Raw genomic sequence first — 19,305 nt, 5'->3', positions numbered from 1 at the left:
TCTCACAGATGTGTCAAGAAACAACCATAACTTACACTTAACCTGAATTAACATGTAGCTTTCAATATCTGATTTTTTTAAATCATTATCATTTTCTGATTTTTTTTATTTACTCTTTATTTTTCTGCAATCACTATTTATTGTTCTGTTCTAAATAAAATAAAATAAAATAAAATTCAATAAAATATAATATTATGTTTTTCAGCTATTTTTCCAGGATGGATTAATGTATTTTCATATCTTTGAATAAAATGTTTTTGGAAGAAAAGTTTTAAACTTATTATTTTTCTGAGAACTCTTTAACATTTATTCTCTGCTTTTTTTCTATTTTTTTTTTTAAATTTTATTTTTTATTTCCTTTCAATAACAGGACTGCACAAAACAAAAATTCTAAGCAGCATAGCGTGCAAGTTAGGTCTAATTTCAGTTTGGGGATACTGCTAACTGGTTATCAATCTTGAATCTGTTCAAAGTCTACATTAACAACAGTAGCACTAGAAAGAAATTGGAAAGCCTGTTTATTTTAAAAAGATAGCTAGGATTCTCATGGCAGTGATTTGTGAGTGTGAGTGGACTGTAGCTGCTGGTATGAGGGATGTGGAAATCACCACTGACTTGTTGCAGCACTGTCCTCCACCACCCTGAGCCTGGGTTGCTCCCAGCCTCACTGCATCAGCAGCAATTGTTACAGGATGTTTGTCAGTAATGCAGGGACTTGTCTTGCATGAATGGCATCTTTTTCAGAGGAAGGACAGTCATTTCTGGCTGTTGGTGCTTGGATGTGTCATTGTGGTAATGTGGAAGTAAGAGAATTTCAGAGAGGAATACAGAGAGTGTCATCTACATGTCATAAAAAGAGATTTATCACATGCTCCAATAAGAGAATTAAACTGAGTCCTTGAAATCTCTGTTAATAAGAATATTTGAAAGTTTAAAGTCACTGGTTTCTTTTTATTGTGTTTTGTTGTTTGTCGGTACTCAGTCGAGAGCTTTCTTAGTTTCTTGTTGCACCAGGATAGTCTGTTTATTGTGTTCAGCATACATCTTATATACCATTCACTAACAAGCAAGACATTCCTGTTCCTCAAACAATTCCTCTAATCAGTTAATTGGTCCCAGCTTCTCCCAAACAACAGTGATAAAGGATGAAAGGTTTCTTAAGAATAACAGGATTAACAATGCATATCAATGGCACCTCCTGTCCACCCGTAGGAGCAAACAGACACTGCTTGCTCTTGTCTCACTCTCTGGTCTTCCAGGGTTTCACAGTGATAAGGCCTACCAAAGAATCTGATAAGCTCTTTGGTGACTTGCTCACAGTTACATCTACTCCACAGTTGTTGTTTTGTTTTGTTTGTTTGTTGTTTGTTTTGTTTTTACAAGACTCGGGCTTTTTTACCACAGTATGTAGTATTTTTTGACTTACTTTTGTACAAAACAAAGGGATAAATAGACACGGGGATAAACAATCTTATGTACTTAATTAGTTCTCATGAAAGAAGTGTCCAGAGGAAAGCTAAACTCTTTCACTAGATTGAATGCCAGAGCTGTGTGATTATAGGCAATTGCTTTCCCGCTATACATAGAAGGAAGAAGCAGAAAATCTGAGTCTTCCTATGAGGTACGAGGCAAGTGCCTGATAGGCAGATGGGTTATGTCTTCTACTTTTTGATACAACTTTAAGTTTGCATGTGTTTCCTTTTCGAGACTGTGTGTGTATTTATGTTCTTAAACCTTACTGCTGTGCAGGTGTCATGGCAAAGTGCTTTGCTGATCAGTAGCTGCATTGCTTTGTTTTACAGTTCAGTTTTGTTTTGTTTTGTTTTTTAAATTTAATTATTATATTTTTTCCTAATAATCAGATAAAAAAAGATGAATTTCTGAAGGCAGCCCTGCAGAGAAGGACTTTGGGGTCCTGGTGGACAAGAGGCTGGACATGAGCCAGGAGAGTGCTTTTACAGCCGAGAAGGCCAACTCTATCCTGGGCTGCAACAAAAAAGGATTAGCCAGCAGGGACAGGGAGATGAATGTTTCCTTCTTTTCTGCCTTTATGAGACCCCATCTGGAGTACTGCATCCAGGCCTGGGGCCCCCAGTATGGGACTCATGTGGAGCTCTTGGAGCGGGTCCAGAGGAGAGACACAAAAATGATCAGAGGTCTGGAGCACCTCTTTTATGATAAGAAGTTGAGAAGTTGGTATTGTATCACTTGGGAAAGCTCTAGGAAGCTTCAGGGAAAAGCTTCCCAACTTCCTGGGAAGTCTCTTGGAAGCTGGAGAAGAGAATGCTCCTCAGTGTGATCTTCCAATACTTGAAAGAAACTTAAACGCAGAATGGGGTCCAACTTTTTTATGAGAGTATATAATGATAGGTCAAGAGGGAAATGGATTTAAACTGAAAAAGGTAGTGTAGGTTAGCTTTTAGGAAGAAATTTTTCACTGAGAAGTAGGCTAGTCACTGGCACAGGCTGCCCAGAGAAGCTGTGGATGCCACATCCCTGTGGACATTCAAGGTCAAGCTTTATGGATTGCTGGGACATTGGATCTGGTGGTTAGCAACTCTGCCCATGGCAGGGGGGACTGGAACTTGATGATCTTTGAGGTCCCTTCCAACCTAAGCCATTCTATGATTCTGTGGTTCTCTGGCTTTCTAGGTGACCGAGTTCTAATTTGAAATGCCATTTTTTATATTTTATCAGCTGCGTTTTGTTTTTTTTTGTTTCTTTCTTTCTTTTCCTTTTTTTCTTTTTTTTTTTTTTTTTGTTTTATTTTGTTTTGTTTTGTTTTGTTGTAAGGGTAAAAAACATAATTAAGATTTTAATTATTTTTCTGTCCCATTCTTATTCCATTTTCTTTCTTCTACCCTCTGGATGTTTATTTAAAAGTCAGTCCATCAACTGTTTCTTTAATTTTGCAGTTTCATCTGTTTGTAATATTATCTCTGATTTGTCTGTAATATAAAAAAGAAATACATGAGATCTATTTAAAAAAAAAAAGAAAGCCTCATATGCATAACTTATGAGAAAGCTGTAGTGTATATTAAAAAAATTTATATATTGAAATTCTTAAAGCAGGATGGAACAATTTCAATATATGGGGGGAAAGACCACTGCTGCAATATGACAGTACCTGTTTGACACTGCTGTGGTCCTTGCTACTCTGCATAGTTGGTTTTTATACTTCAGTTCCATAGCTGCATTAAGTATAGTTCAAATTTATTATTTCTCACTGTCGAGGTTTATTTTCCCATTTTCATTGAAGCTAGCCAGAGGTGAGATTACAGAAAAAGCTGAAGAAGAATGTTAGTAAGCAACCGACAATTATGTTTGAAATTATCACCTTTTCATTCAGTTCAGCATGTCTGTAACAGAGTACAGTCACAGTTTTTTCTGCAATGTAGCCCAAAAAGTTGAGTGCTTGGGAAGCTATTACAGAACTTAGATTTGAAAAGTACTTGCTTTGAAATGCTTTATGAAGAGATGGCAAAACAGTGGAGAATATATTAGGATTTACATAATGCATTATTTTCTGTTCCAATAGTCTAACAGAGATGTAGAAGAGTGAACCACAAATCTCAGAGGCCTTTGCTTTTATTAAAATATTCACACAGCTGAGACGTTTGAGTATCATATTGCATAGACGAAAAAATGTGAATGAACACTCCAGGTGTAGAAGCTGCACCTCTTCAAAGCACAGAGAAAATCTTAACCTCCAAAAAATAAGAAATGATTCTTATTGTACTAATTAGTGCTGTGCATAGTTACATTCCCTTTTCTATATCTAACTTAGACTCAGTGACAGATACTGAAGTTACAAAATTATTTAAGAATATATTACATTAGTATAGAACTCTCAGCTTTCTTGCAGAGTAAGGTGGTTTTGTCATACAAAGAGTGTAAAGACTAAAATGGGGGTATTGTTTTGCAATTTATTAAATTACTGCATACCTAATGTGACAGTGGGATCAGATAACAACTAACATCTTGGAAGTTAATCATGAAAGATTGAGTATACTATTTGTATAGGAAAGCTTTTCTGCTACTAGAGGCAAAATATTTTTCTTGGGATTTTTGTAGTCACATATTCTCATAATAAAGTAAGTTAACACTCTTACCCTCAGATATGATTACACTGTAAATGTCAGAAAATGTTCTTGGATTTTTAGATTGTTAGTAATATATATTTATTATGGAAATAATTTATTGTTGTTCTCAGTTGTTTTTACCAAATTAAATATAATAGGTCTTTGAGGATGCAACCTTTAATTTCTGTCTGAAAGGGGATGAGGTGTCAATTCTGTGAAGCACTTGAAGTGACCATTCTAAGTCACTCATTTCTACTACTTACAAATAAACATTAGTTTTCAGTGTATACTGTAAGGAAACAATACTATTTTGAACCGTACTTCTGTCTCTGCAGAAGATCTTAACAAAGGATTTTATTCTATATCAAAATTGGTCTGTTCATGTAGGGAAATTTGTTTGAGCACCTGAAAGTGTAGCAAATGGTACTTTCGCTAATAGAGAAGCTTCTAAGAATGATTTTGTTTGTTTGTTTTTGTTTTGTACTTTTAACTCTTTGTCAGTATGCATAACACTACTTTTCAATTTTCCTTCTAGTAAAATAAAAAAATATTGTGTATAACAGTTTGTAGTTCTCATCTTCACTTCTCCAGAAGGGAAACTGTGGACAACTATGTGCCATTATGTCATATCTTAGTATTGGAAATGCATAGTGCTTTTATTGCTTCAGGAAGTTTTTGTAATTTATTATCGAATCATTTTATAATGCCAACTACTTTTGAAAAATAGCCATTTCAGCTCTCCATCTCTTCCTCTAATACGATTGTATTGCCATCAGCAATGTTATAATAAAGTGCAGTCAGGCTAAACTAGCTGCAGCTGGATTACTGTCCCGTGTATACTGCAAATTCACTGTCTCAGTCAGTCACGCTTCAATCTGATTAGGCAAGAAGTATATTGGATAGTACTGAAACAAAACAATAAAGTGAAAAGGAAAAAGAAAAGCCATAAAGGAAGAAATTGCAGAGTAATATAATAAAGATTCCTTGCAATGTTGAAGTCAGATTTGAACTGTTATCTTTCAACTCGTGAATATATTTCTAGCTTTATTTTAATATCTGAAATACCTAGGATGGTTCAACTACATGAAATCCTAAAGACAAGGCCTAACCTAATTATTTCACTGTATCAATACTGTAAGGACACAAAAGGGGCCAATTTCATATGAAACAAAGCTGGCTCTTCTCTTGGGAGAGTCTGGGCAGTCTATAGCCCCAGGTTTTAAGAAAATTTTGTTATGTGTCTCACTTGCATATCCTGAAGCAACAATGCATATCACATAGCAACAGTGTTATTTGAATAATGCAGTAGCACTGACAAATTTGTGGGTTTCTGGTACTTTTGTTTGTCATATTTTTGTTCATTTCTACTTGTTTGGTTTCTTTGCTATTTAGGGTATTATGTTGAGAGAGAGCAAGCAGAGGAAAGCTGACTTGCTGTGAAAACTTCCCAAATGATTTGTTTTTTCTGTTTTACTTCTTTAGAAACAGAAGACAAAGGCAAAAAAATCAATCTGTGTGAGTTTTTACACAGAAATAATAATTGCATTTGTTCTTAAAACAGAATTTGGAGGTAAATAATTCAAATTAATCTGTTATTAAGAGTTAGATCTGCTATATTCTAGGATAGCTTTTATATCTTCCAAATGAAGAAAGATAAATATTAAAAAAAAAAAAAAAAAAAAAAAAAAAAAGTTGATTTCATTCTATTTCTTCTCTGTTGTTTGAGAAAAACTGTATTAAGTTTCAAATATGGGAAAATTATGACTATTTCAAGGTAACCACAGGATTGTTAACTGACTGGAGTCAAGTCCCAGGAGAATTAGTAGACTCTGCTTTTCAGGCAAACATCCCTTCTTCTGGTGTGTATATTGATTTCTTAAAGTAGCAAGAAAGAATCCTAATTTTATATATATATATATATATATATATATATATATATATATATATTTGCCTAATCTTTCCAGTAATTATTCAGCTGTCAGTCAGGTATTTTCAGCCAAGTCTTGTGTATGAAATCTTTTTATTTTCATTAAGGGGGAGAGATCTTAGTTGAAATGCAAAGATTTGAAGTCTTGGCACATGTTCCTTCATTTGATTTTAGCGATGTTTAAAATTACTCATTTGTATCACTTCACTTGCATATGTATGGTATTAGAAATCTGTGGCTAGGGATTTGTTGTAAATTTGGATTGTGGGTGTGGTGTACTCAAGAGTAGAAACAGAATGTCAGTGCATTCTTCCGTTTCAATCTCTGCATGCCAATTTTTACAAGAACAGTATTAAAAAAAAAAAAAAAAAGAAAAAAAAAAAGAAAAAAAAAAAAAAAAAAAAAAAAAGAGTATCTGGTTCCCATGTGTCCTTTTTACTTAAAAAAGGGCCCTGAATTAAAGGGCCCTGAATTAAAATCTTTAAATTATCATAAGTAAGAAATAATCTTAAAATTACTCCTAAACAATTCTAAATTTTTTTTAAATTTAAAGATGAAGTACAAATCTTGTTCTGAATAGTGCAAACAATTACTCATATCTAAACATTTGTGTATTCTAAAATTTTGTAATGCTTTCATGTGTAAACTTTGTTTCCATTCCTCTCACTGTGTTATGACGTTTTCTTAACTTTGTGTTCAAGTCTCTCTACCAGGAGACTGTTAACATGCATGTACATGTACATGCAAAGGTGAGCAAATCAAAATACATGAATAAATTATGTGTTTTTTTTTTGTTTGTTTGTTTGTTTGTTTTAAAATTTGCCTCAATATAAACATTTCTTGTAACTTTCACCTTCTTGGTGCAGAGGCCATTTCTTCCAGGGTACTGAAGGGCTACTGTCAGTGGAGAAATAATGAAACTGTAGAGTTCTGCGGTTCAGATGTTTCATTCATGCAGATGATCCTTCTAAGGACAGCTGGTGTGTATGCCACTGCCCTGGTACTGTCATCTGCCTTGTTCCCAGTAAATTTGTTCTATGTCTCTGCACTTTATAAGGAAACATCTAACCTGATATTTACTTATCTGCTAGTGATAAATGTATTACTTAATTCCACCCTTTGGTTTCACTCTTGTATTAAAAGCTTGTTTGTCTGAGGAAAGATAGTTGTTGGGGTGCTAAGTTGTCTTAGTAAGGATTTATGAGTGCATACAGTAGTTCTGAGTAGATGGAGCATTCTAGAATAGCTGAGTTAGTCCTGTGTTAGTGGGCAGGGGGTTTAGGTAGGTGTGTGTGTAGGTTCTCTCGTGTGCATCGGGTTTTGCATAGCGGGTGTACGCGTCTGCACGGGATTTAGGATAGTATATAAGGTGTGTGACGCAGCAATAAATTGAGAGAAGACATCATGGCATCCATGTTTGTGTCTCTCTCCCGGACAGTCGAGGTCCCGGGATATGTCAGGTTAATTGGCGGATACGCCAATAGTAGAACACCTGTTATGGGGAAAAAATAGTAATTCAGCTGTAACGCCTTGAAATCTTGTCATACTCAAAGTAGGAGTATTTTAATGACTTAATACTGCAATAATTTATTTATGCAATTTCTGTAGGAATTATCATAAAGAAAACCATCTTTTGTTATTTTTTATAATAACTGTTGATATCTTCACAGCTAGTATGATTCACTTTCTGTTAGGTAGAATCCTCATATTTTTGCACTTGCATAATATGTATGTTGTAAGAAAGGCTGCTAAGAAAATTCCATTCCATGAGTTCATCCTGAGAGACAGACAATGGCATTTTGAAGAAGGAAATAGTATAAACCCATTCTAGAACAGCTGTTTGTGTTTTCAGTGTCTCTGGTACTCTACTCTTGATGTAATAAGCCACTGACAGGAGGACATGCAAAAGAGAAGAGACTATCTATTTTAAGAATACATTTAGATGAGCTTTTAACTTTGGAATTACAAAGATAGCATGTATTTAGACCTTGAAAGGAATTGTTTCAGTTTTCAGAAATCAGCCAGGTGTTGACCCAGATATAAGCTGACTATCAACCTTAAGTTTGGCACTGCTGTCTGTAGTGGTGTTCCTGGCTGAAATGAATTTATTTATTTTTAATGCAAATCTGAAGCAGTTGTGTGGCTAAGCCTGATAGAATCATAGAATCATTAAGATTGGAAAAGACCTCTAAGATCATCTAGTTCAAACTGCCCGTCTCTTTTCTGGCTTCTGTCTAGTGATTTCAAGCCATCGTCTGCATGACTCTACAAACAGAATATTTTCAACTCATTTGAAAAAATGGGGGTCAAATCTGCTGTCTTTCTTCAAGTGCTTCTGTTTACTTGACCTAAAATATCACAAGTCAGGAGGCAGAAAACGACAGTCATGCTATCCTGTTAGTGTGTTTTTCAGGTTAGCTAAAGCAATGAAACTCAGGAACAGCAAATAAGGAACTACTGAGGGTTTTGGAATGCATAATCTAAGTGATAACAAATGTCAGCTTGAATGGCTTGAACACAGAGACGATGAGTGCAGTATTTCTATGTGCATTTACAGTGAATGAATGGCCTGTGTTTAATTAACAAACAAAGAAAACAACAACAACAACAAAAGGCTTATTTTTCTTCTCAACCTTTTGTTTGACAGATTCTTTGATCCATCCCTTAATTTTCTAACAGCTTGTGGAGGGAAAATGTTCATATTCACAAGTCACAGTCATGAGATATTTAAAATTCTTTTTTATTTCTTATTATTATTATTATTATTTTCCCTGGAACAGATAGCTATTTTTCTACTGGATACCACATTTACTACTTCAGTGGGAGTGACTGGAATGTGAGAAAATAATCTCTAGTGTACCCTCTTAAAAAACGGTTGTGTAAAACAAGCACTTTTATGGACACCTTATTTTTCTCTCCTCTACTCCCTTCATTAATTATCAGTGTTGTTTCCTCTCCACTTCCTCCCCTGCCAAAGGGAGCAGTTTATGGTTCCGACAAAGATCTTAGTATCTGTCACGTTTCTGCTCTTCAACTTCATGCATGTCAGGTAGTTTTTTTGCATGACAATTAAAGTACAAGGTTTGGTCCACAAGTCAGCTTCCTTTAGAGTTAGTCTAGGTCTCCCTTGCAACTCTTGCATGCTAGCAGAAGCAAAATCAAAATTACCTCTTCCTTGGAAGTGCATTTCATACATCTCCATCTTTGTCATAGCATTGGAATCATTATGTAGCAGTTGGCTCTGATACGCTTGCACAGACACAAATTGAGTCCGACAGGACTGATGTCTCATGGACTTTGCTGTCATTTGAAATGCTGGCATGAGAATGGTAGCAATGAAAGGGGGGAGCTGGTGCCTTCAGCATTTTCCCTGTGCAGATTTCTTAGATTTGCATTTTTTGATAGCAAAAGCTGGTTCAAGAGAGAATTTAACAAAAGAGATTCATAGCAGCACTAGTTTTCTAACAACAGCTCATATCTTTTTTTCCTCCTTGAGCAGATTCTTTGAACACTGTGCTGTTCTTAAAAATGGGCTCTTTATACCACCCACAAATCTGTAAGGTCTATCTAGTGGAATGGTAATTAGTATAATTTTTCTCCTCCCTTTTAGTTTTTATCTTCGGTGCTTGGAAACTACTCATGTGTGGTAATGAAAAAGATAGTATCTGCTCTCCTTACTGTGCTTAAGCTAAACTTCACACTTGTCAAAGTTTATGTGTTGTAGGCCCTTGGAAAAGTGCAATTAAATTTCAGTGTATTTCAGTGACAATTGTAGTATCATAAAATGGTTTGGGTCAGAAGAGACCTTTAAGATTATCTAGTTCCAACCTCCCTGCTGTAGGCAGGGACACCTCCCAGTAGACCAGGCTGCCCGAAGCCCCATTTAGTCTGCCCTTAAATACTTCCAGGGAGTAGACATTCACAATCCCTCAGGGCAACCTGTTCTCACCACCCTGAAAGGAAAGAACTTCTTCCCAATATCTAGTCTAAATCTACCCTCTTCCAATTGAAAACCATTTCCCTTCATCCTATTGCTACATGCCGTTCTAAAAAAAATTCCTTCCCAGTTTTACCTTGAGCATTGTGTGCAGCTTTGGACCCCTCACTACAAGAAAGACATCATGGCCCAGGAATGGCAACAAAGCAGGTGAGGGGTCTGGAGCACGAGTCTTATGAGGAGAGTCTGAAGGAGCTGGGATTGTTCAGTCTGGAGAAGAGGAGGCTTAGGGGATACCTCATTGCACTCTACAACTTCCTGAAAGGAGGTTGTGGTGAGGGTTTTGGCCTCTTCTCCCAGGCAACAAAACTTACCCGAGGAAATGGCCACAAGTTGTACCAGAGGAGGTATAGCTTAGGCATAAGGAAAATCTTTTTCTCTCAGAGAGTGGTCAGGCACTGAAATGGCTGCCCAGGGAGGTCACTGACCCTGGTAGTGTTCAAGAGGCATCTGGATATGGTTTAGTGGCTTGTGGTAGTAATGGTGATGGGAGGATGGTTGGTCTAGATGATCTTGTAGGTCCTTTCCAGCATCGTGATTCTGTGATTCCTTTAGGCCCTTTAAGTACTGGAAGGCCACTATTAGGTTGCCCTGGAGCCATTTCTTCTCCAGGCTGAAACACTCCAGCTTTCTGAGCTTGTCCTCATAGGGGAGGTGCTCCAGCCCTCTGGTCATCTTTGTGGCCCTCCTGTTGACCTCTTCCAACAGTCTTAGCTCCTTCTTGTGATGGGGGCCCCTGACTCCAGCTGGGTTCTCATGAGAGCAGAATAGAGGGGCAGAATCATCTCCCTTTCCCTGCTGGCCAAGTTTCTCTTGATATAACTCAGAATACAGTTGGCCCTCTGGGCTGCAAGCACACATTGCCAGCTCATGTTGAATCTTCCATCAGCTGACATCTTGGCATCCTTCTCAGGGTTGCTCTCAAGCCATTCTCCATCTAGCCTGTGTCTGTGCTTGGGATTGGCCTTACCCAGGTGCAGGGCCTTTCATTTGGCTTTGCTGAACTTCAAGAAGTTGACATGGGCCCTCTTCTCAATCCTGTCCAGGTCCCTCTGAGTGGCATAAAAATGCTAGTTATATCTCAAAATAGCTTGACAATGTAATCAGGCTATTTGGAGGTATCATAGTATTTTTAAGTTCTTTAATTTCTATCATTGCGGAAATGCAATTAGCTGATACTGAGTGGAGTATCACACTGCTTTCTAAATGCAGGTACTTGAGTTGTAGGTCTTTCAGCATATCATATACAATATTTTGTGGATCACAGTAAATTAGGTGAAACAAATTGGAATCTGAACCTTTTATTAAATGCTGGATTTGATTATTTTTTATTAATTATTTATTTATTAATATTTTATAATAATTGACATACATAGAGTAAACACAGAAGGAATTTTGACCCCCAGGAATTGTTCATCTATGCAATACGCTAGTATTTGATGTCTGTCTTTACAAATACCTCATGAAGTAGATTTAACTGTATTATTCCTACTAGACTTCAAAACATTTTCTCTTGGTATGCTGTTTGCAAGTGGACTTTTATTCTGTTTATTGAATCCACTTTGAATCCCTTCTTGAAACATGAGTATTCCAGTGCTGTATTATATACTTCATTAAAAATGACAGTTCATATAATTCAAAAGGCGTTATGGAGTAGAAGACAATTCAGGGCGTGTCAGATCCTTAAATCCTTGAAAATGTACACTGCAAAATATGTTGGGCATATGAACATATACTGTACTTTGTGTCTTTTCATATAGTCTGAACCAGGTTCTTTTTCTTTCATTCTTACTCTTTGCCCCAGTTTGCAGATATTGAGAAAAACTGGAGAATTTTTTCTGTACCTGCTAACCATATTTCTTTCTTTCTTTTATCTGTTCCACAGGCTCTGAAAATATTTCATCTGAAATTTCAGACTGGACAGACTCGCAGTGGCTTCTAAGCCAGTGAGAACGAGGCTGCCAAAGCATGCTGGTGCCAAGCTGTTGGATGATGAACGTAGTCAGGCCAGTGGTGGTGCTCCTGTGCTTGCTACTCTGTGCTGATGCTGAAAGTAAGCTTATTGTTCATTTATGCTTAGGTCTTCAGGATAAACAAACAGTTTTGTTTTCATCCGGTGTTTACTATGGATCTCTGAATAAGTCTCCTTTTGATTAATTCCTTAAAAACTGTAAGATATTCTCAAGATCACAGCCAGTATTTGAAAAGGATTATTTATGCTACTTCCTTACTACTCTTATTCTAAAAGCCCCTTTTTTTAAGCAACCAGTGGTTCCTCTCAGACATGAAGACTGTTGCCATAATGTTTCCTCACAGAAACAAAGACAAGCTTTACTTGACAAACATACATTGAATTCCTTTGATACATCTGTCATTCCTTAACTATTTATTTCTTTGATTTAGTTAAAAAAACAAAACAAAACAAAACAAAACAAACAAACAAACAAAAAAAAAAAAACAAAAAACAAAAAAAAAACCACTCCTCCTCTCCCCACAATTAATATTCATTGCAATTAAAATTCCAGGTCTTTGTAACTACAACAACAGCTGTTATAATTTATTATTTCTGACAGCTGTTGTGGACTACAGTATCCAAACAAATCATGCAGAACTGACAGCTTAGTGTCTGGCCCAAATATGTGACAATTTAGTTGGAAAAGGCTACTGTGTTCACTTGTACTTGGGGGAGGAGGGAACTGTTGGATTTTGGTCAATTAGTTTGACTATTAATGGGAAGGTAGTGCCTTCTTTTTAATTGGTAAGTCTTTAAGGCTACCTTGTTTACGTGTGTTGTTTCTCCCAGCTGTCCTGTGGGTTCTTGAGAAATAATGTACAAATGCAAAAAGTGAGGTTTACTATGAACTGGCTGTTGTTGATTCAGGGATATTTTTCCAGTAGATATTTGTGGTTCTGTATACTAGCCAATAACTTCATTACAACTCTGACTTTTGAAGACTTGTATATTTCTATGTGTGTTTATGAAACAAAGAAGCTGTTGAATTAAATAGTAACACACACACAGAAAATCAACATAAGTAACACTAGATAAGGCAGTTCTCAGTAAAGGCATGTTCCTTATCACTCCACTTATCACCTGCACTGCAGGTATACTAAAATTATAGCAGTAGAAGAGATGCAAATTTTTTCCTATTCTATCCATAATAAGACTATTCTTAAACCTATATTTCATATAATTATAATTTGAAAGTTAAAACAAATGAAAAAAAAAAAAAAAAAAGAAAGAAAGAAAGAAAAAGAGCAAAATATACATATTTGTAGAGTACTAACAGTTGAGATTCTTTGATATCTTTCCAGGTAGATAATAATGAACTGGGATAATTGTGTCTAAGTTGAAGCCAAGGACATTTTAACACCATATCCAGAAAATAATTAATTGGGAAATGGGCCCATATACTGGAAGTTTCTGCAGTTGTAGTAAACTATCTGTTTTAAACATAAGTTATTTGCTTAGGAAATACTGATTTTACAGTCTGGTCTATGTTTTCTCCTTCAGGTAATAGAAGAGCCAACATCCAGTAGACTAGAATGTAATTATTTTTGTTTAGTCTTTGGTCAAGTATTAATTTGCAAAAAGACAGAATCTAGAATATCATCCTTTGTTAGTCCTGGTCTTATGAGAAAAGCATATAGATTTGACAGTTGTTTTTCAATTATTTATTTATTTATATCTGAGAGGTACTCTCGTTAGAAAGTGCTTGTACAAAAGGTTGGAAGTAGATACAAAAATAAGTGAAAATGATAATAATAGTCAATATTAATTAATAGTGGGGAAACTAACATTTTTAGAGAAAGATTCTTAATATCTTTATTTTTCATAGGGCCAGCATGCTATCCTGACTGGAGAAAAATGCAAAAATCTCTTCACAATAAAAAATTAAATTTCTTGCTTCCGTATTTTCTTGAGGAGGGATATAAACATTTTTGAATTGAAGTGCAGTTTCTGGAGTAATCTGTTGAATTAATACTTTTGAATTTATTTGAATTTCTATGCTGCATTTCTATGAACCCTCCATGTTTTACTGTTGTAAAGAGCTTTTGCCACTTGGATAGTGACACTTTTAAGTTACATTAGTGACTGCAGAAAGTGACTCAGCTTGAGGTGAATATGAAATGGTCACTTAAACATAAAGCTTTTATTTAATTTGCCTCTCTCTTACATTACAGGAAAATCTTCTATTTTCTTCTTAGAAATAATAAAAGATGTTTTTGAGTGTGGAAGGTGCCCAAACTTTTTATAAATTTATAAAAGTTTATACAATTTTTACAAGAACTCTGCAATTGAAACTGATTTTTCAGTTTCAGACATGCGTTTCTATATTTTGTTTCACATCCAAGGAGCTTAGATTAAAAAGAGGTAATTTAATAATGAAAACAAAAGTTAATGTAAGATTTTGTTCACTTTCATTGATTTGGTTTAAATTCCAACTTGAAGTATTTAATATTAGCTAAATAGTTCTTGTAGTGAATAACATTCACCTTACACCTCCAATAACATTATGAGAATAAAGACAGACTGTTACTGCCAAGCAGTTAGTAAGCTTTGAATTAGCATGGATGTTTATTTATGTGCATACAAATTTCATTATACGGTTTACACTAAGTAGTGTAACATATGTGCATTTATGGGTCTATACTGTGGAGAGTCACAATAATCTTTCACTCTCACACGTTTTATTTGGGAGATATGCTGAGTTTCAACAAGACGATTATTTTGCGGGCTGGGTATGAGCACAGCTTTCTGCTTTGTTGTCATGCTCATAGAAAGATGTTTAATTTCTTCTATTGATGGATTTCTTGAGGACTTGAGGGAAAGTTCTCCTTCCTGCTCAGCTGGAGTTGGTTTACCCTCCAAATTTGCAGATAGTGCTCCTGTTTCCATAGCTCTCTGTGTAAGGATTCCAGACCCTAGTGTTGTCTAGGGCTGCTTTTGAAATTCTTCATACACAGTTGGCAAGACTAGCTTATTCCCTTTTAGTAAGGAGAACATATAGCGAAAGAATGGAATTTTTTTTCCAGCTACCTGTAAAGGCTGTGTCTTGATAAGGAATAGAAAGTATATTCTGACATTTCTACTACATTATATTTTTTTCTGGAAAATTGGATAATAAAAACACACTCCTCATTGCACTGTGAAATCACTAATGTGTGAAATCCAATGGCAAGACTATTTACTTGTCTTGAAGAGGCTTCAAACAGTATTATTTAGTACTTCTGTTTAAATGCTATTCTCACAGATGAACAAGGAGATGAGAATGGTTTGGTTTACATCATCTTTGTGAAAGACCTTAAACTCTGAAACACGCTGACACTAGATGATGAAATAAATGTAGCCTTCTTTCAGAGGAATGCCAGAAAGTCCTTCTCTATCGGACTTGATGAGGGCATTGTGCCCTTCAGGTGTGTGGTCAAGATCCGATTCTGACTGTTAGAAAAAAGTATTTAAACCTGACTAAACAAAGTAAGCAGTACTCAAAGGTAGCAAAATTATTTCACTCCTTTATTTCTAGTTAAGTCAATGCAACTATAGAAAATGTAAAATCTCAAGTAATATGCCATTTCTTTTGAGTTACCTTATTTATATTTTCTAATATACTTGTATAATATATATATTTATATAGTTATTAATGTTTGTTTAGCCTTCTCTTTGTAGATGTACAGATGGCTAGTTTAAAGTATTTATCATTGGATGTCTTGCTCTCAACAATACAGAAGGCAACTGGGTTAAGACAATACTTATCTACTGTGAAATTAGTAATATCACAATATTTTTCATAAGAAGAATCACTTTTCTCATGTTTTCTAAATTAGCTAGAAGAGCTTATTACCTAGCTAGAAGTTTTCTGCTGATTTATCCATCACTGATACCATCTAAAGTTGCATGAATATTTATTAATGTACATAAAAATATTATACATTATATGATATTCATTTAGTGGTGTGCCAGATATGCATTTGTTGGCCTATATGTAGCACTGCTTTAATGGTGCGAGCTCTCTGTCTTATCAGTTTACAAGAGGAGCTTGTAGAGAGTTGCAGAGTTGCTGTGTGTCAGAGACCATTTATTTAACAGATTTCTGTTCAAACTATAGAATAAGATATTCTCTCTATGACCTCTGTAATGATGAAATACCAAGTCACTGAGTTCAAAGAAGAGTGTTCCTTATAAGGTGTTTGTTCCTGATCTTCTTTAAATTCATTTGTGTTAGTAGAATCAAATGCATTGCTATAGATGTAATACATCCTACCTAGTGATTTTAGCACAAGACATTATATGATAATTTTCACTATTCTCTCCACCCCAAGAAAGAGTTCTACATTTTCTGCTATGTTCCAGATTTTATTTCTTTTTTTTTTTTTCCTTTGTTCTTGGTTGCATAGCTTCTGTTCTGACATTTTGCTTATGCTATTTTATTTGAGATGATGTTTTAGAAGATAGCCACAGTTCTTTCTTCATTCAGTAGAAATGTTTGCAACTGACAATAAAAAGGCAAACTAAATATTAACAAAAATATTAACAAACAAATACTGATTATAAAGATATATTGTGTACTAATTCCATTCCCAGTTGTTTGAACACTTTGCTCATGGCTCAAGAAGCATGTGTCAGCTATCATGTTGTCTGATGGAAAATTCTTTTAAGATTTTTTGTAGAATCAGGAACAGCTATTACTTTGCTGACAGGCTAGTGATAACTTTTAACAAATGCAAGGACTGAGATAAATTCTTTTCTAAAAAGCATTAGAAGAAGGTAGTTGGTATTGGTGAAATCAAATATGTTTGCTATTTTTCCTCTTTTTTATTTTCTTTCCCCTCCCTTCCCCCCTCCCCTATCCAGTTTGATTCCTTCATTGTATTTGGCTTTGATTTTCAAAGAACACCTGTTCCTGTTAACAGCTGATAGCATTATACCTCTTAAAATCGTTAGGCATTTTTTAAGGGCGAGGTGAAAAAAAAACATAGTCAGTTCACATCCAAATCTTTACTTCTAAAGATTACTGTGTCAAATAATAGATCTTCTAAAATGATTATGTTCTTGAAACCAATTACCCCATAATAAAATTTGCAACTGGATATGCATGGTTTACCTTAACAAATAAATAAATAAAGAAAACAAACAAACAACAAAAAAGATGACCTCCCTTCCCCCACCCCCCAAAAAAAACAAAAACAAACAAACCAAAACGAAACAAAACCAACAAAAACAAACAAACAAACAAACAAAAAACCACTGAAACACCAAGAACAACTAAGCAGCTGTTTTCTGGAATAGCTTCCTAAGTACTATCTGCAGACAGGCCCAATATGGAAACTGTTTGCTTTGTTGCACGTGTGCTTGTTATAACTAGGACTAAATTTCTGTCTGATTCAGATTTAAGCTCTGACAATGAGATTATTTCAGTTACTGCTTTCAATTATAGCAATAGCAAGAACTGTAAAATTAAAAAATAAAATGTAAAGAAAGGAACTGTATTTTAATGTCAGAGAAGGGATAGATAGTACCACATTATTTAAAGTTAATGTCAAGTTCAAAAAGGAACTGTTTATAGAGTAACTGCAGTATATGTGATATTCGCTTTAGCGTCAGTTATTTCAATGGGCAAGTTAAGAAATCAGTATCATTAATATTTCTTTGTCAGTCTGGGTTGGGAACCCCATTCTGTCTGAGTCTGGTACACTATTTAAGTACATTTTCATATATTTTAAATGTATTTTTAAACTTTTAGAAAAACACATACAATACTCTGAATGTAGGAACAATTCATAAGGAAAATAAACACACAAACAAACACAGAGATAAGTAGAAATGTTAGATATTTAGTAATTGTTCACACAACACAAAAACTGCTTGGTTGTGTTGGATCTTTTCACTCCTTAATGCACTTTGCAGGCTTTACTCACAGTGGCTGAAATGGATATACGAGTATTCATTTCCACAGTGAATTTCTGAGTAAGAGTAAGAGAAAATTATTAAAATTCAGAGAAAATTCTGAGTAAGAGAAAATTATTAAGTTTCTGAAAGTGTATAGGAAGATCATCATCTGCTCTTGTTCCTAGTCTTTCAGGAAACTCCCTCGAAAATTACTGTATTACTGTATTATATTATATATGTATTACTGTAATGTATGGGAATGTTCTGCATTCTGTAAATACTGTCTGCCTGAGGGTGCATTTTTACAAACTTTTCAGAAGAAATGTTTCCTAATATCCAATTTAAACCTTCCCTAGCAAAACTTGAGGACATTTCCTCTTGTCCTGCTGATTTTACTTGGGATTAGAGACAGACTCCTGCCTCTCTACAGGCTTCATTGAGGTAGTTGTAGAGGGCAATAAAGCTTCTCCGGAGACTCATTTTCTTTAAGCTAAATATTTCCTGTTTCTTCAGCTGCAGCTTGAGGCTTGTTCTCTAGACTCTTCACCAGCTTTATTGCTCTTCATTGGGCATGCTTTAACACCTTGGTGTCATTCATGTAGTTAAGGCCCCTAAATGAGACACAGTACTTGAGGTGCAACTTTACCAGCGCCGAACACAAGGGATAGCAACTTAACTCATTCTGCTGGCCACATTACTGATACCAGCCAGGATGCCACTGGCCTTCTTAGCCACTTGGGCACACTGCTGGCTCATATTAAGATGGCCATCAACCAATATCTTCAGGTCCTTTTCTCCCAGGCAGCTTTCCAACTACCATTTCTCAGCCTGCAGTATTGCATGGAATTGTTGTGACCTAAGTGCAGGTACTGGCACTTAGCCTGTTTGAATGACATACAGCTGGACAAAATGCATTTATTTAGCCTATTCAGATCTCTCTACAGACTGTTTCTATCCTCAAGCATGTCAGCATTCCTGCAAAACTTGCTGTCATCTGCAAGCTTTGAGCTTTTGAGTGTGCACTCAATCCCTTTGTACAGATCATTGATAAAAGTATTGACGAGAAATGGCCCCAGTACTGATCCCTGATAAAAACCAGGTGTGAACAACCTTTAATTGAATTTATCACTATTCACCTCAACATTTTGAGCCTGTCACTCAGAAAGTTTCTTACCCTGAGAAGTGTATGCCCATGAGCAGGCAGATTTTCTGTGAGAATGCTGTGGAAAATAATATCAGTAGCTTTATTAAAGTCTAGGTATGCAACATCCCCAGCCTTTCCCTCATCCACTATATGGGTCACCTTGTCACAGGAGGAGATCAGCTTAGTGAAGCAAAACCTGCTTTTCACAAACCTGTGTTGATTGGGTCTAGTCATCTGATTGTCCTGCATGCTGGCACTTGAGAA

The 19,305-nt window shown here is 35.5% G+C and overlaps 1 protein-coding gene across 24 annotated transcripts in view; it reads left to right on the top strand.

Annotated features, from left to right (window-relative positions):
• The window catches only part of PTPRD (protein tyrosine phosphatase receptor type D), a 1,083,558-nt gene that overhangs the window by 802,305 nt on the left and 261,948 nt on the right, over positions 1-19,305 (top strand). For all 24 annotated transcript variants that reach the window (XM_072360023.1, XM_072360013.1, XM_072360012.1 and 21 more), the window contains one exon: positions 11,892-12,059. In XM_072360023.1, coding sequence (XP_072216124.1) covers positions 11,975-12,059 — 85 coding nt within the window. In that variant the 5' untranslated portion in view covers positions 11,892-11,974. The remainder of the gene's footprint in view (positions 1-11,891; positions 12,060-19,305) is intronic.

The sequence above is a fragment of the Excalfactoria chinensis genome, chromosome Z (assembly GCF_039878825.1).
Source record: "Excalfactoria chinensis isolate bCotChi1 chromosome Z, bCotChi1.hap2, whole genome shotgun sequence".
Classification (NCBI taxonomy): Eukaryota; Metazoa; Chordata; class Aves; order Galliformes; family Phasianidae; genus Excalfactoria; species Excalfactoria chinensis.
The sequence above is the reverse complement of the archived record's forward strand: the minus strand, read 5'-3'. Positions and strand labels throughout refer to the sequence as shown.